The sequence below is a fragment of the Zophobas morio genome, unplaced genomic scaffold (assembly GCF_036711695.1).
Source record: "Zophobas morio isolate AGI-343-1 ecotype UQ-CSIRO unplaced genomic scaffold, CSIRO_AGI_Zmor_V1 ptg000002l, whole genome shotgun sequence".
Classification (NCBI taxonomy): domain Eukaryota; kingdom Metazoa; phylum Arthropoda; class Insecta; order Coleoptera; family Tenebrionidae; genus Zophobas; species Zophobas morio.
Genome location: NW_026972107.1, coordinates 5,692,325 through 5,712,873, shown reverse-complemented (window position 1 = coordinate 5,712,873; position 20,549 = coordinate 5,692,325). Strand labels below are relative to the sequence as shown.

The window sequence follows — 20,549 nt, the reverse complement described above, 5'->3', positions numbered from 1 at the left end:
CTTTTATGTAAATTTTTTGCCCCTTTTGGGCGCGGCTTCGTGCCGCCACTGGCATCGAACCCACTAGTCTCAAATGTCAAAAACGTCCGCTCCTCCTAACCTCAAATTCGCTTTGAAATTCGTCAAAACCCATTTCTTCGCGGCGACTCCCATTCCAAAGGCCCCATGTAGTTGCAGAGGGAATGTGTAGCCACTAGACCCATCAAAATGGCGAACTTGAAGCCCGGCGGTCAAAATCCGCGAAAAAAAGTGCAGGCAAGTTGTTTACATCCCATTATTTACATAACACCCATTTCCGACCAACATGTGCAGGTTTCGATGGTAATATGCGAAGCGGAAGAGAAGAGACACAGATCTGGAGTGAACGCTTTACAGATAGATCCAGCATTGGACCGGTTGTACTCTGCTGGAAGGGATTCAATCATACGGGTGTATGAGCATGAACGTTACCTCCATGGTATGGAGCACCATACCGACTGGGTTAACGACATAGTATTATGCTGCGGAGGCCGTCATTGTAATAATACTACAAAATTTGAGAACTAGTTTTACTTGATTTGGTTTGTTTTAGTAATCTCAGCTAGTTCAGACACCACAGTTAAAGTGTGGAACGCCCACAAGGGTTTTTGTATGTCAACTCTGCGAACACATAAAGACTATGTGAAAGCTTTAGCTTACGCGAAAGATAGAGAGCAGGTGGCTTCAGCAGGTTTAGACAAGTCTATTTATTTGTGGGATATCAACACACTGACAGCTTTAACTGCTAGCAATAATACAGTCACAAGTAGATAATTTTGTAGTGGTTTTGTGTGATCTAATTTGGGGTTTTAGCTTCTAGTTTAATGGGGAGCAAAGAATCCATTTATAGTTTAGCAATGAATCCTCCTGGAACTGTTATAGTTAGTGGATCCACAGAAAAAGCGTTACGGTTGTGGGATCCCAGAAATTGTGTTAAGTTGTTTAAGTTGAAGGGACATGCAGATAACGTGAAAGCGTTAGTTGTGTCAAAGGATGGTAGTCACTGTATCTCTGGAAGCAGTGATGGGTCCATCAAAGTTTGGAGTTTGGGAGGACAGAGGTGTATCCAGACAATTAGAGTCCATGGAGACTCTGTCTGGGCACTACTCGCCACTGACTCTTTTAGCCATGTTATTTCTGGCGGGCGGGACAAGAAGGTATTTTTTTCAATGACACTAGAATGGTGTAGAATTTATTGCTTAATTATTGCTTCAGGTGATAATGACTGACCTCAAAAACCCTCAAAATAGTGTAGTAGTGTGTGTGGAGGAGGCCCCAGTGTTGAAAATGTGCTTCACAGCTGACCAACAAGCAGTTTGGGTGAGTTTCCACCTCATACAAAAAAATACTATCTTTAGGGATTTTCTTGTTGCAACTAAAACAATACCATTTCAGGTCTCCACCTCAAACTCAAGTATTCGCTGTTGGAAATTGCCAACTGAAAAACATTTCAAAGAAGAGGCGAAGATGCCGACGTCACCGATCTCATTGATACCAGGTGGCGCTGCAATCCGTCAAGCGGTGGTCCTCAATGACAAAAGACACATTCTAACCAAAGATGCCAACGAAAATGTCGCACTCTATGACGTTTTAAGGGTTTGTACTATAAAAAAACGTACGTCTTAGTAACGTAAATCGTACTATTACGCAGGCGCGCAAAGTCGAAGACTTAGGGCAAGTCAATTTCCAAGAAGAAATAAAAAACCGGTTCAAAGTGGTTCACGTCCCGAATTGGTTTAACGTAGATCTCAAAACGGGGATGCTGACGATACACTTGGGTCAAGACGAGGTTGACTGTTTTTCTGCGTGGGTCTCGGCTCGGGACGCCGGAATTCGGGATTGTCCGGAGCCCGACCAGAAGGTAAACTACGGGAAATTGTTACTGCAGGCGCTGTTTGAGCACTGGAGAGGCGTGGAGAAGGATCCTGAAAATAAGTTGTATTTTACGGTCCCGAAACATATTCCTTTGATACTGAGGTAAGCGTTTTTTTTTTTAATGAGTGACTATACTAAATTTGAAATTTTAGTGAGGTTGGTGGGCGTACGCTGTATAGAGTGTTAGTCGGGGACACGGTAGGTGATACTGAGAATGCTCTCCTAAACGAAACTGTACCCAACTGGGTTATTTCAAATATCGAGGAAAATTGCACAGGGAAGTTCATAAAAGTGCAGTTTTATCTTCAACCGCACGCGTCGGTTCCTTCCCACTTGCTGAAACAAGATAGACTGAAGAAGGTGAGTCTTTGGAGTGACTAGCGTGTTGGTGATTTTTGTGTTTCAGCCGGATCGGTTGGTAGCTAATGATTTTATCCAGTGTCGGAAAGTAGCGGAACACATTTTGGAGAAGCTGCTAGGTGATGGTAACGCAAGTTCTCCGGGGGGTGACGCAGACTCCACCACGCCTACTAACAACGGTTACAACGTTGACCAAATCGAACTCACTTGTAACGACCAGATCCTCGACCCCGCTATGGATTTACGAACTGTTAAACACTTTATTTGGAAGTCTTCGGCCGATTTGACACTACATTACAGGATTGTTAACGCTAAATAAATTTCATTCCATTTTTAAAGTTTTCATCGTTTGGTGGAAATGCGTTGTGACGCTACTGGAGCTCCATCAGAACGACAGTTTTTACGAGTAGATATTTTTATTAGTCTCCACTGGTCTATATTATATATTTGTTATTTACAACAGTGTAAGTTTTATATTAAAAATGAAAATTTCCTTGTTTTTTCATTTCGCTTAGACACGCCCGACGAGCGCACTTCAAAATTCCTGTCAAGCATGAGTTTCCGGAAAAAAGTCAGGTCATTAGTCAATTCCATCAGAAAAATATTCTCGTTTACAGCAGTCACTAACACAGATCAACTTTGGCAAGAATTTCAATCACAAAACGTGGTGATGCTGTGGATAGTAGGTCCACTATTTTCCGGCAAGAAATCACTGGCCTCTTATTTGACAGAGAACAGTACTCTTCGACTTCTCCGCACAGAATCCACACAAACAACGAATCATGAGCCAAGAAAACACATCATCAAAAGTACGATCTATCAGCTAAAGCAAGAAATAAAAAATAACTTCAAATTTTGTTCAGGATTCATTGTAAGTGACTTTCCTGTAAAGATGAGCGAAATACTAGAATTCGAGAATAGCATTTGTAAGCCCTCTGTAGTTATTTGTATAGAGTCTACTCTTGACGCGACTCTGGGACGAGCTTTGGTTTACGATCCTGCTGCGGATTTAAACGAAATTAGGGTGCAGTACGTGGTGGAGAACAAGTTTATGGAAAAAATATTGCGTAAATACTCAAAAGAAAACAAAGCCCGCAGAATTTTTTCGCGCTATCCGATACACGAAATGCACGCGAAGGTCGTAGAAATTTTAGAAACGGAGTTTTCTTGCAAGTTCAAATAGATTTTTGAAATAAGTGTCAAATAAAAATTCAAACTCGAGCACTGTGTGTGTTGTCATTCACGGTCTCCAAGACGACTCGTTGTCATGGAGGAGGTCACCCTTAACCAAGTAAACAAGTAAACAATCACCAGGTGAGAGCCACGCAATGACGGATTTTAACAAAAAATTTATAATAAAAGCCGCAGGTAAATCTAATTGTTGCTAGAAAATCGAACTTATTTTTGGTTTTGTGTTAGAGTGTCATTTGGGGGCTTCGTTGTCGGAGGAAACATGGGATAAAGACATACGCGGCCTAGATGACGTGGACGGGTTCCTCGGGGACCCTAACAAGCTGATTTTATATGCTTTCATTGAAGAACTAAACGACAGAAAGAAAATTAAATTTGTCGATCAGATTGAACATGCCCGTGATAACAAGATCGTGGTTTTTAGCAAAAATAAACCCTCTGTTTTGACCGATGATAACATATTTGGGTCGCTGCAAATTACGTCTGTGTCTGGGCCACCAACTCTGGCGTTGTATCACACCTTAAATAATGTTTTCACGCCACTTTTGATGCAGGTATGCAGGTTTTGTTACCTCAGCTACGCTTCCAATTTGTGATATATATTCGATTTAGACAAGCTCACCGGAAATTCAACGACACGTGGCTAATTTACAAGCGGACTTAAGATCAACATTGCTATCTTCTACAAATGAAGACGACATCAACTACTCAAATCTTATTTCTACGAATGGTAACGTCCCAAACATATTTTAAGCACTGAAATTACCAAAAATCTACAGTTGTAGAGTCACTAGAAAACGAAGTTGAATACTGGGACAACATCTCCCGTTCTTCGAAAAATAGGCTCAGTCGCAGCAACGCCGCCTCATTTAGTGACATACTGAGACCTATATCAAAAGACTTCAGGTAATTTGAACCCATTTAACAGCAAATTTTCTAAAAAAAGTATTAGTATTATTGAAGCTTTGCCGCTAAATGAAGTCGAAGAGCTTCTAGAAAACGCTCACGGAAAATTAGATGATCTATGGCGCCACGAACCGCAACCCTACCCAGCCGAACGTATGACACACCTAATGGACTTGATAGGTTTTAGCCCATCACAGTGTTGGAAATTATTACGTTTAAATTTTTAGCCAAGGACGTGAAGCGTTCCATTTCCAAACAATTATCCGACTGTGACATTTGGACTGATAATTACACCACAGTAGCGGAAATTTTGACGCAATGTATCGCAATTGGTGAACGCTGGTTGAAGAGTTGTAAGCAACTAACTCAGATATTTTGGCCTAACTATTCTTCCAATATGTGGAAAGAAGAAATGTACGAACCTCCAGACTTAGTCAAACTTGTGGACAGACTTCGAGAAGTAAGTTTTTACCTTTTGAGGATGGTAACTCACTTGGGTTCGTAGATACTCAACATCCAAACACTTCTGAGACAGTTAACGCGGTTGTTGACTCCACAAGAACAAGAAGAGTTGAAAACGAACGACATGTTTAAAGATTTCAAAAGTAATACTTGTAGTTTTATTTTCTTACATCTATATAAGTTTTTTGTAGATCTTAACATTTTTGAGTTTGGTCAGTACTCGACTAACCTGTGGTTGAAAGTTTGCAAACAATTCGAATATTTACTCCAACCAGCCGAAGAAAAAGTCGCTATTAAACTAAAAAAACAACTATCAAGCATCGACGCCAACACTCGACAGCTTCTTCACGAATTCACCCGATATTCTGCTCTTATTAGTAGACCTATTCTAAAGCAAACCCTTCTAGCGGAGCGTCAACACTTGCTAAATTCTCTGTACGACTACGTACGACATCTCCAATCTCAAAGCACTTCTGAAAACACACTGTACACCAGATATGACACACCTCAAGTTGTCGCCGATGTGATTATCGCAAAACAGTTAGAAGCTAAAGCCAACGAGGTGTTACAAACGTCACAAAAACTATTAGAAGATCTCAAAGGTTTTGAAAGTTTGCAACAAATGGTGACTGAATTGTTGAAAGATCTGAAACAACAACACGCCGAGCTTTTTGACTCATGGACCAGCGAAATTTCGTCTTTGATTAAACAAGGGGTTTTGACTTTGAAAGAATCTGATCCGGTTGTGCAGTTTTCTAAAGATAATAAATTAATGAGGGTCAATTATTCCGACCGTTTGGTGACTTTGATTTCAGAAGTTCGTCAGTTTAAGGCTTTGGGTTATCACATTCCGAGTCACATTGACCAAACTAGTGAGCACGCGAAGGAGTTTATGAAATTGGCAAGGGTTCTAGAACAGGTATTTGAAACATATTTCTAGAAAGTTTCTATGTTTGGGTTGCAGATCGCCAATTTTCATAACACTATCGGTAGTAGGATGATCAAGAGTCAGAGACCGATGATGCTGGCTAGTGCGCTTGAACTTTCACGTCTGGTTCAAGAGGAAAAAGTTGTCTCTTGGGAAGACACAAAGTCGGTTGAAAAGTACGTGGATACGTTGAAAAGTGCAGTTGAAAAGTTGTCAAAAGAGAATAATTTATTGGCTTCGTACTACTACCAAATTATGGACAAAGTATTAAGATCTTTAAATTTCATTGTTTTGCTAACTTAATTTCACACTAATTGTAGATCAAGTCTCTTGAAGATGTTGACTTAATCAAAGACTACAGTAAATGGAAAGACGCTACTAAATACATGAGAAACATCATGTCCCAAGTCGAAGAAAAGGGTTTCAAAAACATGCAAACGTGGAAAGTCGATGTTGACACAAATCTGTGCACAGTACTAGAGAAACAATACATTAGAAGCTTAGACACTCTTCATTTATATCTGCCGGAAATCTACACCGATATAATCTATCGAAAGTCTGAGTTACAGTTTTCTCCAGACCAAACTGTCCTAATGGAAAAATATCAACACCAACTAAAAAAGTTCTTAGACATTCCGAAATCGTTTCGCGGGGTTTCGGAAAATTCTGACCACAATATGTTCGCTGATATTGTCGGTAGGAGCCAGAAAGATCTAGAAAAAGTGAATAAGCACACGGAGGATCTGTTTGAACAACTGGGAAACGTTTTAAAACACTGGCAGTCGTGGCTTCAGTTAGATTCCCTTGATGTTAGTAAACTGACAAGTTGGCAGCACTGGGATCTACATTTCAGAGCTTCTAAAACCTTTGGACAAGAAATAGCTAAATTGCCAAGGTATGCGATTTATTTGACACTATAGCAATTTTGATACACAATTTTAGCACGGAAGAAAGAGTAGGATGCTTCTTAATCGGTCTATCTAGACTGCGTTCAGACCTAGAATCCCACAACAGAAGCTACTGGGATCAACTAGTCCTTTCCCTTAAGGACTCCATCGCACAAGACGTCGTCAAACTCCAGAATTACGTCGATCCTTCAACAGCCATTCTCACAAAACAACCAGTAACTCTAGAAGAAGTCGGAGAATCTGGTGCTGCGCATGCCAACATTTTAAAGCAAAGATCAGAGGTAGAAATTCTAGAATGTTGACAACTTCTACTTCTGGTGTTTCAGATGGAAGAATGCTACAACCAGATGATTCAGAAATCCCAGACTTTGTCCAGCTGGACACGAGAACAGGTTGATTCCGTCAACCGTTTGAAAGGGGCGTGGGAAAGACTTCAAAGTCTTCTAGAAAACCATCAACACATCATTGCCAAACAAATGGCGACTATTAAGACAACCCTAAACATTGAAAGCGAAAATCTGGACAAAGAAATAGAACGGTTTAGTGCAAAGTGGGAGCAAATTAAACCCAAACCACACACTGGTCAAATCGCCGATCAAAATATCGACGAGTTGCATAAACAGTTGACTGGTATTAAAGAGAAGAAGGAGCAGTGGCACGAACTGATGCTAAAGAAAGAGAAGCTTTTCGCTGACTATGATAAATTCGATATTGAGAAACCTGAGATTATGTTGGTCGAAGAGCTAGAAGCCGACTTGAACAGAGAAGAAAAGTCGTGGACGCTTTTCGAGGAGTTTTATAACGAATTGGAAGCTTTGACCAACGAGGACTGGATAGTCTTCAGGAAGAAGATCTACCGGTTTGACGACTTTCTGTCAACCTGGCAAACAAAACTGAAGAATGCGTCTCAAGGGAGTGACTTAGAAATGAGGATCTTGCAAGAAATACACAAATTTGAAGTAAACCATTTTAACAAAAGACGACAATACACTTTTTTACGTGTTTAAGGGTATGGTTGGTTGTTTGAAATATGTAAAAGGTGAAGATTTTACCGACAAACATTGGATGGACGTGTTCAGTCTCCTTCAAATGCCACTGAAGCCTTTAGATGACTTGAAATTCAAAAACTTTTTAGACGTTTCAGACAAATTAACTTCTTCGGTCAAAGAACTACAAGTAAGTACGGTTTGTCGGGTTCACGTAACTCGAGTGGACTATTCTAGGCAATCTGTAAAAAAGCTGCAAGCGAAATTGTGGTTCGACAAGCTCTAGCAGAACTCGATCAGTGGGACGTTCAAGCCAGATTTATTCTAACAGTCCACACAGACTCTAGAAGCAAAAACGTCAAGCTGGTGAAAGACTTCAAGGAGATTTTAAGCAAAGTAAGTACTAAGAACATTTCCCCAAATTTACACAACAAAATCAATTTAGATCGGAGACAACCAAAGTCTGCTCCAATCTGTCAAAAATTCCGCCGATTATGAAAGCTTCTCAGAACGTGCAAGCTTATGGGAGAACAAACTCGCAGTCCTTGACCAAAATTTGTCTCTATTGGCTCAAATCCAGCGCAAGTAATCATCTACTAACACTTTAGACCACAATTTACCTTGTTTCGTAGATGGGTTTACTTGGAACCCATTTTCGGAAGCGGGACTTTAATCCAAGAAAAGTCCAGGTTCGATAAAATCGACAAAGACTTCCACCACGTGCTCATCTTCATTGAAAAAGATCCTCGAGTTTCTTCTTTATGTAGATACCCAAACCTGAGCGCAATTTTGAAGAACCTTCAAGACCAGCTGAACCGTTGCCAAAAGAGCTTGGATAATTTTCTTATGGTTGTCAATCGAGAATCACTGAGAACCAACTCATTTTTTTCTTTTAGGAAAAACGTAACAAGTTTCCGCGGTTTCTCTTTCTAGGCGATGACGATCTTCTAGAAGTCGTTGGCCAGTCGTCTAAAGAACAAGTCATTCAAGCGCACCTCAAAAAATTGTTTGCTGGAATTAACACGATCCAGTTGAATGATGACGGTAGCAAGATCATCGCGATGTGTTCGCTACAAGATGAAGTCGTACCTTTAGCCAACCCGATCAATATAAATAGACCCGTGGAAGACTGGCTCAACTCTTTAGTAAAAGAAATGCAATCCACACTGAAGGAGCTTTTGGTTGAGTGTCTCAGCGAAGGCCAAAACGCGGATCCTCTTAAATACCCTTCCCAAATTTTGTGTCTTGCTGATAACATTACGTTCACACTTAAAGTCGAACAGGCGATAGCTAACATGACTCTACCGCCGCTCCTGGCGTACTACAAAGCCCAACTAACTCACTACAGCTCTTTGGAATTAAGTGCCGGCGAAGAAACGTCTTTTGCTTCAATGAACCTGAGCAAGAATGACGACAACAATACTTTAGAACTTAAACTGAAAGCTCTTCTTCTGGATACCATACACCACATTGACGTTCTTGGTGAACTCCTCGACGTCAACGTAACCAAAGTTACTGACTGGGTTTGGCAAAAACAACTACGGTTCTATTCCAACTCAACTGGTGAAGTCACCGTCAAAATGGCGAACGCCCGAATGGACTACGCGTACGAGTACCTTGGTAACTCGCCAAAACTAGTTCGCACTCCTCTTACCGACCGCTGCTTTTTGACTTTAACCCAAGGAATGCACTTGGGTATGGGTGGTAACCCGTATGGTCCAGCGGGTACTGGCAAAACCGAATCAGTGAAAGCTCTGGGTGGTCTTCTAGGAAGACAAGTTCTAGTGTTTAATTGCGACGAAGGCATAGATGCTGCTTCTATGGGTAGAATTTTATCCGGATTGGTCCGAAGTGGCGCTTGGGGCTGCTTCGACGAGTTTAATCGACTAGACGAAGCCACTTTATCTGCTGTATCCATGCAAATACAACCCATACAAATCGCTTTGAGAACGAACCAAGCGAAACTAATTCTTCTAGACCAAGAAATTGTCGTCAACAAGCACTGTGGCATTTTTGTCACTTTGAACCCTGCTGGTGGAAGTTACGGCGGTCGAAACAAGCTGCCTGATAATCTAAAACAGTTGTTTAGGCCAGTGGTGATGACCCATCCGGACCATGAACAAATTGCACGAACTTTGCTACACTGTGATGGTTACGCGAACGCCGACATCATTGGGAAAAAACTGATCGAAATTTTTGATTCGTCGAGTAAGTTGTTAAGTAAGCAACAACACTATGACTGGGGTCTTAGGGCTATAAGAACCATTCTGACTGGCTGCGGCAGGGCTTTAAAGTTACACAGAAAGAAAACTGAAGAAGCGGAAGGTAACCAGTTGTTTGTTGAACTTACTTTGGTTGTTAAAGTGCTAAGAATGGACACTTTATCAAAACTGACGTTCTCTGATAGCGTCAAGTTTGACGGATTAATCAAAGACGTGTTCAAAGATGTGGTTGTTGAAGACATGGGAAACGAAATCCTTGTCAAAGCTTTGGAAGAAAGCTGTCAAGATTTGGCACTTGCGGTTAACCAAAGACAAATTGACAAGTGTTTAGAATTGTACGAACAACTGAAACAACGAATGGGAGTGGCTATTGTCGGACCACCCAGTTCTGGCAAAACTTCAGTACGAAATTTGCTCTTCCAGGCTTTACACAAAATGGGGAAAACGCTCAAGCAACACGTCTTTAACCCGAAAAGTATGCAAAAAACTGAGCTTCTGGGTCAAATCGACTTAGATACCAGACAATGGTGCGACGGAGTTTTAACTCTTTACAGTCTTCAAGTAACCTCGGAACCTTCAGGTAAATGTTTGTTTACATGTAACCAACATTGACAGTTGTTATAGATACGTGGTCATGGATTGTCTGCGATGGTAACATCGACCCGGAATGGGTGGAAGCTCTAAATTCGGTCCTTGACGACAACCGCCTCCTATCTCTACCGTCCGGTTGGAGAGTCCAATTTGGTCCCAATGTCAACTTCATATTTGAAACACATGACTTAAGTAACGCTTCACCTGCCACGATCTCAAGAATGGGTATAGTTCTACTTAGTGAAGAAGATCTAGATTTGGACTCGTACATCAACAACTATGTTAAAACACAGCCTGAAGAGTTTGAAACTTTGTTAGGATCATACATTAACGACTATTTTCTCAAGAGTGTCCAGTGGGTTTGTAATGAGGGTGAAATTGGTATTCCGTGCTCGAAAATCGCCGTTGCTAAAACAGGACTTTCGCAGTTGTTTGAAGTTGGAAGCAAAAGTCAATTCGCTGTTGCTCTTATCAATGGTTTAGGGCAACAACTTCAGTGCGACTTTAGAGAACTCTTTGCCCAACAGATTTACGACTGGATGGGGGAAGTCCCACCACCTATGCTACTAAAGTCGCGCTATAACAACGACCGAGATATGATAGACACCTATTATACCAATCCCAACATGAGTATAGACGTTGCCACCCGAAAAATCCCGTTAGTTTTAACAGGAGACATATCAAAGGCGTTAGACGCCCTTCGAACGTGGCTGCTACCAGAAAACGAACAAAATTTCTTACTAGTCGGACCACACGGATCAGCAAAATCGTAAGTATATTTACATTTACTTCAACTACTAAACTTGTTCTAGTTTGATTCTCGAGTATCTGGTTAAGGAAAGATCCGACATGGAACTAGCTACTGTTCACTGCAGCGCCAACTTGCTTCCTTCCTACGTCATCAACAAAATCTCGCAACTGTGCATCGTCGTCAACACAAACAAAGGAAAAGTTTATAAACCGAAAAAAGGAAACCTTCTACTATATTTCAAAAATCTGCACTTGCTCAAGCCGGACAAGTGGGGCACGAATATTTTGATAGAGTTCCTGCATCAGGTGAGATCAGAAGGACGTAAGCAAACGTTTCCGTTTCCCCTTGCAGTCGTCACAGCCTTTTTTGTGGTTGACGCAGTTCAGCGAGTCATCAGACAGCGATTTGTACGTCGCGAACTTCACCCTCAAACTTTCTAAAATCTCCTCATAGTCGGTAACTTGTTTCTTCAGAAGGGTTTCGTTCTGCTGGAACCCTTGGACGACGACTTTCGCCTTTTCGTACTTCTGTAACAACTCGTTGAACGCCGACTCGAGGTTCGCTAGATGTACTATCGTTTGCTCGTGGTCACACACCACGTTCTTTTCCATAATAACTTTCTTTAGAAAGTTGTCATAGTTGCAAAGAACTTTCTGCAAAGCTGCCTCTTTATTGCGGTTGTAGTCAACTTGTCTTTGCAGTTCTTTGTTTTGTTCTTCGAGTTGACTGATTTTGTTTTCCATCGCTGTGATTTTGTTGTCCATGTCGTCCGCTCCTGGTCTTTCAATTTCTAAAAGAGAGTCAAAATGGGTGGAGGGAGTGCCAATGGACTTACTCACCGTCGCGAGATTTGCTGAACAAAAATCGATACAACTGACTTAACATTTGTATCACAATCTGACACATTTCAGATGATCAACTATAGAGCCTTCTTCGATCAAAATCTCGAACTTGTGGGTTACGAAAATATCACGATTGTGGGGTCTTTGTCGGTGGTTGCCACCTTGTCGACCCGCTTTACATCAATTGTGCACAATTACAACGTCAGGTAAATTAAAGACTTTTTGTAGCACGAAAATGAACTAAATTCGTAGCTTACCTGATCAAGAGGACTTGTCGGTGATTCTAGTGGCGTATCTAACCGTTCTTGTTAAAGAGTCTCTAGGTGGTTGGCCCAAAGCGAAGATCGTCAAACTAGCAGCTACGATAATCTCGATTTACGACAAGGTTTAACTAATAGTTAATTTAGCTTGAACTAATACATAGTGTTGTAGATAAGAGGGGTATTCCTCGCTACTAACTACAAACACTACGATTTTAGCCCTCACGACCTCACCAACTGGTGTTCTAGTATCCTCCGTTACAAAGATACCCTTCAAAGTGAATCCGAACACCCTCTTTTGGAAATAATGTGTTATGAAGCAACCATACAATTCGGGGATAAACTAGTCGGTGAAGAAGATCGCCACAAGCTAACCAACATCATAAATGAGGTCTTCAAAGTTCAGTGGGGGGTGATCACCATCACCAAAGACGTTCAAACCCAGTTTTACGTACCTTCGCCTCAGTACTCATCCCATAGTGATACCATCCCTCTTCAAAAACTAAACGAAGAGGAGTGGAGCGCCACTGTTAGAAAAGGCATGGTTCAGTATGGCCGCGAAGGACAGGATTTGGATATCTTGGTCAACCAAGAGCTTCTACATTTGAGTGCCAGTGTTTCAAAAATTTTGAGCGCTCCTGAAGGAAACGTGGTGATGATTGGGAGAGCGGGAATTGGAAGAAAGTCTGCAGTCAAGATTGTGTCAGCTTTGCAGTCTGCCAGACTTATAGTCCCTATAAGTGGTTTGCAACCACAGTTCAACGCCGACTTGAAATCTGTAAGTCTGTAGCGAAAATCACAAACAGCGATAAATTAGTTTTGTAGGCTATCCAAATGGCGGGACTGGAAGGGGAGCAAGTTTATCTTCTTTTGGAAGACCACATTTTCAACCGGAAGAATATTTTGAGCATGATCAACATACTAATATCAGCAGGAGAGGTACTGTTTTTGAGGGAAAACCTAAAATGTGGCTAATAACGTTATTATTAGGTACCCAGTTTGTACAACGCGGCCGAACTTGACTCTCTAATCGCGGGTTTGAAAGACGAAGCCAACCGAGAAAACTTCGAAGGGAACTTGATGGAGTTCTTCAACGAACGTACGTACTCACAACGGTGTTTCAAACTCAATTTAAAATAACATTCCAGGGATAAAAAGACGGCTGCACGTAGTGGCCTGCATCGACGTGGACAACGACAACATCTGGACGATTTTCGAAAACTGTCCCGCTTTCCTCTACAAAAGCACCATAATCTGGAAAACCGAGTGGAGCATCGAGACCATTCGATCAATTCCTGTTCTACTAATCAACAGGTATTTGAAAACATAGCTGTGACGAAAACTTTCTCATACTTTTTAGAGCTAACGAAAGCGACAACAACGAAATCCAGCACTGTAGCAACTTCCCCAAAATTTTTGCCGTGATTAGCGACAAAATGGCCGCTCCGTCTCGCTTCATCGCCATGATCAAACTCTACGTAGAAATCTACGTCGACAAAAGAAACACTATAACCTCCAAACAAAACAAACTGAAAGCTGGAGTTGCTAGACTTAACGAAGCCGCGAACTTAGTGGCTCGACTTAAGCAAAAAGCGGCAGAACAACAAAACAAACTCGCCGAGAAGCAAGCAAAAGCTAATACCGCTCTAGACATGATTAGTAACACGATGAGGAACGCCAATACCCACAAAGAAGAAATGGAGGTCTTGAAACAGCAAACCGAAGACGAGAATCGACAGCTCATAGTCCGAAAACAAGAAATCGAGCTAGAGCTGGCGGAAGTCGAACCCTTGATACAGGAAGCTCGGGCCGCTGTTGGAAACATCAAGTCTGAGTCTTTATCAGAAATCCGGTCTTTGCGGGCACCACCAGACGTGATTAGGGACATTCTAGAGGGTGTTTTGAGGTTAATGGGGATCCAGGATACTTCGTGGAACAGCATGAAGACTTTTTTAGCCAAACGAGGGGTGAAAGAAGAAATACGGTCGTTCGACGCTAGTAGAATCACGAGCGAGAATCGCCAGGCTGTCGAACGACTGATGGCTACTAAAGGCGATTCGTTTGACCCGAAGGCGGCGAAAAGGGCGTCGGTGGCGGCGGCGCCGTTGGCGGCTTGGGTGGGCGCGAACGTCAAGTATTCGCACGTTGCCGACAAGATTAAACCTTTGGAACGGGAACAAAACAAGCTGAAGGAGTAAGAACGTTGTTTGACGGTTCCTAGATCTGTTAGTTTTTTTTAGGAATTTGGCCAGTGCTGAAGCTCAGTTGGGTGAACTGAGTGCTGGACTGTCAGACGTGGACGCTGCAGTTGCCAAACTCAAAGTACAGTTGTCCGCTTACACGAAAGAGGCAGCCGAAATCGAAATTGACTTAAATAAGGCACAAGAAACTCTATCTGCTGCGGAAGGTTTGGTGTCCAAGTTGGATGATGAGTATCAGAGGTGGCAAGAGCAACTCAGAGACCTGTCGCAACAGATTGAAAAGTTGCCCGAGAATTGCTCCCTAGCGGCTGCTTTCATCACGTATTTGTCTGACGAGTCTGAAGAAGGAAGGAAGTTGTTTTTGGACAAATGGATCAAGGAACTTGGAGTTGAGTTTAACTTTGAAGAGTTCTTGTCGACGGAACGGGAGCACTTGCAGTGGCAGAGCGAAGGTCTCTCTTACGACAAGCTCTCTTTACAAAACGCCGTCATAATTTTGAAGGTTAGTTACTTTTCGGAAGTCAGTAGGTACCACAAAGCGTCTGCGTTTGTTTTAGGCCAAAATTACTCCACTCCTTATTGATCCCACTTCCAACGCAATCAAGTGGTTTAGAAACCACTTCAAACACAAACAGATAGAAACTGTAACACAAGACACCCCAAAGTTCCACACCAACTTAGAACTGTCAGTCCGATTTGGGAAAGTTTTAGTCATAGAGGAAATCGACAAGGTTTCTTCCGTTCTTTTCCCAATTCTGAGACGCGAATTCGTCTACCAAGGGGAACGAAAACTCATAAATCTCAACGGAAAATTAATTGACTACCACAACGAGTTCACGATGATTCTAAGTAGCAGAAATGAGCAGCTGAAAGTGGCTGCAGACGTCAATGCAATCGTATCTACCATGAACTTCACGGTAACTCATGCAGGTCTGACCGAACAACTACTATCGTGCACAATTCGGCAAGAAAATCCGGAACTAGAAGATAGAAGGAAGCAGCTTCTGAGGCAACGAGAGGAGTTGCAAGAGAAGCAGTATCAGTTACAAAATCAGCTCCTGGAAGATCTTGCTAACTCGTCTGGAGACATTTTGCAGAATGCCGTAAGACCGTTTCGACTAATCTAGAAAAAGCGCTATAGTTTGTATTGTAGAATTTGTTGGCTTCGTTAAACGAAACTAAAGCCAGCTCTACCGCAATCACCAAAGCTTTAGAAGAGTCATCCCAAGTCCAGAAGAAACTCCAGTCGGAATACGAGGTGTATCAAGAGATTTCGCTCTTCGGGAGCTATTTATACTTCGCGTGTAACGAATTTTCCAAGTTCAATGTGTTGTACGCGCTATCAGTACCAGCTTTCATCAAACTATTCCTGACTTCGCTCCAAACCTTCCAGGTACACCTAATTTGTTGTCACCTTTTTCTCAATACTGTTGTTGTTTTTTTTGGTTAGGGAATGGAAAGCACCACCGAATCCCAGAAGAAACACCTCTTCTACACCGTCTACACGTACGTTACTAGAGGGATTATGAAAATGGATCGCCTTACCTTCGCTATGCACCTAATCCAGAAGCTCTTTTCTATACAGTTGAGTGAATGGAGTCACTTTTTGGGTAACTCGGTTACCACTAGAAACGATCCAGAAAACATCCCACCGTGGATTCCCAAACACTGCGTTCACAACATACAAAACCTCCAAATCGCATTCCCCGAACTCTATAGACTATTGCAACTAGAAGAACAAACCTTGTGGACTAAATTCATGAGTTCTGATCACTGCGAAAGGGAGTTTCCGCAGCACTGTAAGGTCACTGAGTTTCAAAAACTCCTCACCATTCAAGCCCTCCGTCCTGATCGTACATACTCCGCTATGTCTCAGTGTGTCGTTCACATGACAAGCCTGCGCAGTATCGACCCACCAGTACTAGATCTAGCCCACATTTACAAAGAATCGTCGTCGTCCGAACCCATCCTCATTCTAACAGTGTCAGGTACCGACCCTTCGTCCGAAATCCGGGATTTGGCCCCTAGTGAGTTCGTAGAAGTGGCAATGGGGGAGGGCCAAGAAAGCAAAGCGCTAACAGCTTTGGAGAAAACATCAAAAGAGGGTCACTGGTTGATCTTGAAAAATCTCCACTTGGTTACAGGATGGTTGTCAATTTTGTGTCAAAACCTACAAACCTTGCGACCGCACGACAACTTCCGACTGTGGCTAATAACCGAACCTAACCCCTCATTCAACTTCGTTCTAGCCCAAAATAGCCTCAAAGTGGTGTACGAGGCACCACAAGGCATACGGAACAACCTCCAGAGAACCTATAATACCTGGGGGAGCAAATACATAGAGAAATTGCATCCCACCGCTGCACGAATATTTTTTATTCTGTCGTGCATTCACGCCATTTTGCAGGAAAGAAGGACCTATATTCCGCAAGGGTGGTCCAAATGGTACGAATTCAGCGACACGGATTTGGCCACTTGTGTCAGACTCGTGGAGGATTTGTGGCAGATGCATTCGCCTCAAGTGCAGTGGAAATTTATTTCTGGGTTGTGCTGCGATGCGGTTTATGGGGGCAGGATTGAGAATATCGACGATATGGATATTTTGAAGACGTATCTGAGGCAGTACTTAGTGGATGAGGTTTTGAGCCACAGGTGGAGTCCGTTCGGGAGTAAAGTCAGTTTGCCGAGTTCGTCCAAGTTCAACGTGTGTGCTCCAAAAATAGAGTCGTTTAGGAATTATCTTTGTATTTTTCAGGATTATGTCAATACTTTGAAACTACTGCCTGAACGAGACCTACCGGCGTACTTCGGACTGCCCGAGAACATCGGTCGGGCTTGGGAAAAACAAACCTCGAGTGAGATCCTCACCAAATTGAAAACTATCCTGTTGACGAAAGAAGTTTCTTTGAAGTTCGACCGGGAGTACTGGCAGAAGAGTTTGCCGCCTTTTATGATTGTGTGGAAGAAATTGAATCAAGGCCACGATTTTGTTCGGATGAATTTACCTGGTGCTGCGAGTAACTCGAATTCGTCGGTCGAAAATTTTGTTAGTGAGGAGTTTCAAAACGGCGTTCGGTTGATACAAAAAATACACAAGTGTTTTGCTACTTTGAACAAAATTTGTAAGGGAAATGCGATTCCGGACGATCAAGATTTAATCGTTGGGGTTTCTTTGATAAAGTATGAGGTGAGTAATGTTTTTGTACAAAATAATCGTTTTCAAGCTATTTTGTTGGTTAAGTCGTGGGAACAAAACCTAGAAATGTCATACCATACTGAACCCACTGTATCTTTCGTTTCTTTAGGTACCCAAGTCATGGGAGACGTTATGGCAAGGACCCAAAGAACCAAACAAATATCTAAGGAGTGTGGTCACCAAAACCGCAAATATTTCAAAATGGGCAGATGCAAAATCTGCCACGATTTTACAAAATCCGCTTAATTTGTCGCACTTTTTACATCCTGGTGCATTTTTAGCGTCGTACAAACAAGAATATTCGAGGTATTTACATCAATAAAGTTTCTAGTTGTTGTAATTTAATTTTGTAGGTTAAGCAACATATCTATGGATCAGCTGCAACTAGAATCAAGCTGGAAAGCTCCTACTCACAAAAACTACATAGTTTTGACTGATTTATTAGTAGAGGGTGGTTTATTTGAAGGAAACATGCTAAAACCGTGCTTGTCCTACTCGGAAAATATTAACCTTCCGCCCAACTGCTACATCACCTGGAAGGAAAAAGTGAAACTTACCTTGACATAATGACACTTAATAATGATCTATTTTTAGAAAATGTTGGTAAAAGATGATAAATATCTTGACGTTCCTTTATACTACAGCTCCAACAGAGAGAAGCAGCTAACTTCGCTACAAGTACTGTGTGATGTGCGAGAGAAGGATAGATGGATACAGGCCGGTCTCGCCTTTTACTTAGAATATTAGAAAAAAATCCGTTTATTTAAAAAATAAGTACTTACAATACATACTCGGCAGTAGAAACTAATTTTTGTGAATTGTGACAATCCCATAACCAGTCAGGTCTCAAACACACCGCATTTGAGTTATAATTTTTCAAGTTGGCAGCGTTGTCTTCTGACGTAATAAAAAAATCGACATCAGTGGAGGGATTTTCAGCAACAACTCTGAAACACAAAGCTCAAATTAAATTCCAAAACACGTAACAATATACCCTTTATACGCTATGACGTATCTTTCCAACATTTTCGTAATATCTTCATCAAAAACTTCGTCAATGAAGAAAGTTTTGAAGTCTAAGAAATCTGGTAATTTTTTGGAAATTTCGTCATCGTCGCTTATTGCGATTGTTTCTTCATCTGTGTCCTGAGAAAATGTATCAAGTTTTTTCGTTTTTTCTTTGTCTTTTTGTTTGGCTTGAATTTCTTCAATTCTTTTTTGCATTCTGAAAAACGACAACAGTTAAAGTGTCAATGTCACCAAACTAGTGTCTACTTAGTGTCATCATAGCCCTCTTCATCAGTACTATCATCTTTCTTTTCTTCAGCTATTTCCTCCCAAATTTCATCTTCACTCTCCGCTTTTTTAGAATCACTTTTATCTAAACAAAACCTTCTCCAGGGTAGACGCTTCCGTTGCGAGTGACACTCTTCAATCCAGCTTTTTTTAACAATCTTACCCTTACCCTTGACCTGGTTAAATTTAGGGGTGTTAGTAAAAGCGCAACTGTGAAAATAAAATAGTTACAAACGGTCACGACATTACTATTTTTTGTTACATTAAGTGTGTACAAGTGTTGTCCCAGTCTGATTTATACTTAGCTCCCATTTCAAGAGCCAGAGTCCTTAAATTCGCGCGATCGGGATTCTGGATACCGCTGATAACAAGTGTGACGCCTCTCAACAACTCAGTGAACGGTTTTCTCTTCTCTTTTGGTTTTTCCACCACTTTGATTTTTTTCTTAGGGCTGCTGCTCTCACCACCGTCGTTTTTCCTCTTACTAGACTCTCCCGTTTTCTTTTGAGCTTTCACTTCCTTATTTTTCTTTTCTTTCACTTCATTCTGTTTTTTCTCTATAATTTTATCAATTTTCTCATTTGGCTCTTCCTCATCTTTGCTATACAGGAGCTCATTTCTGTTTCTTGGTTGAGGTTTTTTAGTTTCACTGTCACTATCACTGTTGTGCGAGTTATTGTTAATTTTTAATTTTGGTTTAGCTACCGGTGATGCCGAAGTAGACGCTTCACGGATTGCAGCGGCCGCCGACAACGGTTCTTTTTTTAATTCAGCTCTCCTAGCAAACAAGCTCCCGGCTGATAAGCTATCTGGAGACTCAGGCCGCACTGCAAACTTGCCTATAGTAGTTTGAACGGGGGCTCCGTTGGGTTTATCGCCCGAAGTGTGCAACGTAATGAACGATAAACCATACTGTACGTGTCTATTAAATGGCTGAGTGCACACAATTTTCACCCTGTCCCATTTCTGCTCACACTCCGGTTTTGATAGTTGATCTTGCACAAACATGCGAACTTTGTTGATATTCGTGCTTTGTCGAGCCTCCAGAGGGGTCATAAACGACGACATCACTAACAAGACTTTAAAATCATCAGAGGTGCCGGACCGCGTCACTAATACTTCAATGTAGGCCGAATTTTCATTGCCGATGTCGATTCCCGAAATGACCGACGCTTTCTCGAGTTGGAGAACAACCGTGGCCGATCTTTCGCCGGCTTCTTTGCATTTCCATTTTTTAGCGGGATCGCTGCTCAAAACGTTGTTGGCGACATGCACCTGAAAATCCGCGTTTTTCAAGACAAAAGTGTCGTTTTTGGGACGACGCACTTACTGGGTCCTCGCTGCTGAAGCTGACGATGTGATCAACTTTTATTTTGGGCATTTTTGGAATTTCGGGGCACGAATTTAAAAAACGTCAACATAACCTCAAAAACGTGACAAGTGTTCGTCGTTTGACTTTTGGTATGTCAATCCAGCGCGCGGGATTTAAACCCGGGACGGAGATCAAACGCAATCAATCAGATTGAAAGCGGGAATAAATATTTACCTAAACTATC

The 20,549-nt window shown here is 41.9% G+C and overlaps 4 protein-coding genes across 6 annotated transcripts; 2 read left to right on the top strand and 2 right to left on the bottom strand.

Annotated features, from left to right (window-relative positions):
* The first annotated feature begins 57 nt into the window (after positions 1 to 57).
* Positions 58 to 2,746, top strand: LOC135125466 (WD repeat-containing protein 48 homolog). Its single transcript, XM_064051114.1, has 9 exons — positions 58 to 255; positions 313 to 517; positions 572 to 784; positions 832 to 1,175; positions 1,234 to 1,338; positions 1,414 to 1,614; positions 1,670 to 1,995; positions 2,046 to 2,253; positions 2,300 to 2,746. Exons 1-9 carry the CDS (start codon positions 208 to 210, stop codon positions 2,570 to 2,572), a joined length of 1,923 nt encoding a protein of 640 aa, XP_063907184.1. The 5' UTR covers positions 58 to 207; the 3' UTR covers positions 2,573 to 2,746.
* Positions 2,747 to 2,774: 28 nt separating this feature from the next.
* Positions 2,775 to 18,489, top strand: LOC135125446 (cytoplasmic dynein 2 heavy chain 1). Of its 2 annotated transcripts, none has more exons than XM_064051090.1 (35): positions 2,775 to 3,062; positions 3,117 to 3,621; positions 3,673 to 3,998; positions 4,057 to 4,174; positions 4,224 to 4,350; positions 4,397 to 4,530; positions 4,578 to 4,810; positions 4,856 to 4,955; positions 5,004 to 5,731; positions 5,777 to 6,004; positions 6,061 to 6,635; positions 6,683 to 6,929; positions 6,975 to 7,607; positions 7,657 to 7,824; positions 7,872 to 8,030; positions 8,080 to 8,219; positions 8,267 to 8,483; positions 8,531 to 10,436; positions 10,481 to 11,216; positions 11,260 to 11,503; positions 12,110 to 12,246; positions 12,293 to 12,425; positions 12,473 to 13,078; positions 13,126 to 13,239; positions 13,291 to 13,399; positions 13,449 to 13,614; positions 13,661 to 14,494; positions 14,541 to 15,003; positions 15,059 to 15,604; positions 15,655 to 15,894; positions 15,952 to 17,205; positions 17,257 to 17,688; positions 17,807 to 18,003; positions 18,051 to 18,243; positions 18,292 to 18,489. In XM_064051090.1, exons 2-35 carry the CDS (start codon positions 3,582 to 3,584, stop codon positions 18,442 to 18,444), a joined length of 12,636 nt encoding a protein of 4,211 aa, XP_063907160.1. In that variant the 5' UTR covers positions 2,775 to 3,062; positions 3,117 to 3,581; the 3' UTR covers positions 18,445 to 18,489. The 2 variants fall into 2 exon arrangements, with proteins under 2 accessions (XP_063907160.1, XP_063907152.1); XM_064051082.1 differs by having other exon boundaries at positions 2,775 to 3,124; positions 3,195 to 3,621.
* Positions 11,400 to 12,124, bottom strand: LOC135125564 (transforming acidic coiled-coil-containing protein 2-like). The gene is made up of 2 exons (XM_064051219.1): positions 12,038 to 12,124; positions 11,400 to 11,988 (listed from the first exon to the last, which is right to left on the bottom strand). Exons 1-2 carry the CDS (start codon positions 12,102 to 12,104, stop codon positions 11,510 to 11,512), a joined length of 546 nt encoding a protein of 181 aa, XP_063907289.1. The 5' UTR covers positions 12,105 to 12,124; the 3' UTR covers positions 11,400 to 11,509.
* LOC135125489 (DNA repair protein XRCC1-like) lies at positions 18,154 to 20,450 on the bottom strand. Of its 2 annotated transcripts, XM_064051160.1 has the most exons (6): positions 20,324 to 20,450; positions 19,256 to 20,268; positions 18,973 to 19,203; positions 18,692 to 18,922; positions 18,480 to 18,644; positions 18,154 to 18,230 (listed from the first exon to the last, which is right to left on the bottom strand). In XM_064051160.1, the coding sequence occupies exons 1-6, from the start codon at positions 20,372 to 20,374 to the stop codon at positions 18,227 to 18,229; spliced, it is 1,695 nt and encodes a 564-aa protein (XP_063907230.1). In that variant the 5' UTR covers positions 20,375 to 20,450; the 3' UTR covers positions 18,154 to 18,226. The 2 variants fall into 2 exon arrangements, with proteins under 2 accessions (XP_063907230.1, XP_063907222.1); XM_064051152.1 differs by lacking the exon at positions 18,154 to 18,230 and having other exon boundaries at positions 18,441 to 18,644.
* Positions 20,451 to 20,549: the final 99 nt, after the last annotated feature.

What these genes read in the sequence shown, in the direction of transcription:
- LOC135125446 (XM_064051090.1), top strand. Translation starts at nt 3,582, where the DNA reads ATGACGGATTTTAACAAAAAATTTATAATAAAAGCCGCAG. An exon ending in TGGCAAGGGTTCTAGAACAG is followed by an intron (nt 5,732 to 5,776) that starts GTATTTGAAACA and finishes TTTGGGTTGCAG; the next exon opens with ATCGCCAATTTTCATAACAC. An exon ending in ACATCACCTGGAAGGAAAAA is followed by an intron (nt 18,244 to 18,291) that starts GTGAAACTTACC and finishes ATCTATTTTTAG; the next exon opens with AAAATGTTGGTAAAAGATGA.
- LOC135125489 (XM_064051160.1), bottom strand. Translation starts at nt 20,374, where the DNA reads ATGCCCAAAATAAAAGTTGATCACATCGTCAGCTTCAGCAGCGAGGAC. An exon ending in GAGGGCTATGATGACACTAA is followed by an intron (nt 18,923 to 18,972) that starts GTAGACACTAGT and finishes GTCGTTTTTCAG; the next exon opens with AATGCAAAAAAGAATTGAAG. An exon ending in TACGTCATAGCGTATAAAGG is followed by an intron (nt 18,645 to 18,691) that starts GTATATTGTTAC and finishes TTTGTGTTTCAG; the next exon opens with AGTTGTTGCTGAAAATCCCT.
- LOC135125564 (XM_064051219.1), bottom strand. Translation starts at nt 12,104, where the DNA reads ATGTGTCAGATTGTGATACAAATGTTAAGTCAGTTGTATCGATTTTTG. An exon ending in GTTCAGCAAATCTCGCGACG is followed by an intron (nt 11,989 to 12,037) that starts GTGAGTAAGTCC and finishes ACTCTCTTTTAG; the next exon opens with AAATTGAAAGACCAGGAGCG.
- LOC135125466 (XM_064051114.1), top strand. Translation starts at nt 208, where the DNA reads ATGGCGAACTTGAAGCCCGGCGGTCAAAATCCGCGAAAAAAAGTGCAG. An exon ending in ATGCTGCGGAGGCCGTCATT is followed by an intron (nt 518 to 571) that starts GTAATAATACTA and finishes GGTTTGTTTTAG; the next exon opens with TAATCTCAGCTAGTTCAGAC. An exon ending in CATATTCCTTTGATACTGAG is followed by an intron (nt 1,996 to 2,045) that starts GTAAGCGTTTTT and finishes TTGAAATTTTAG; the next exon opens with TGAGGTTGGTGGGCGTACGC.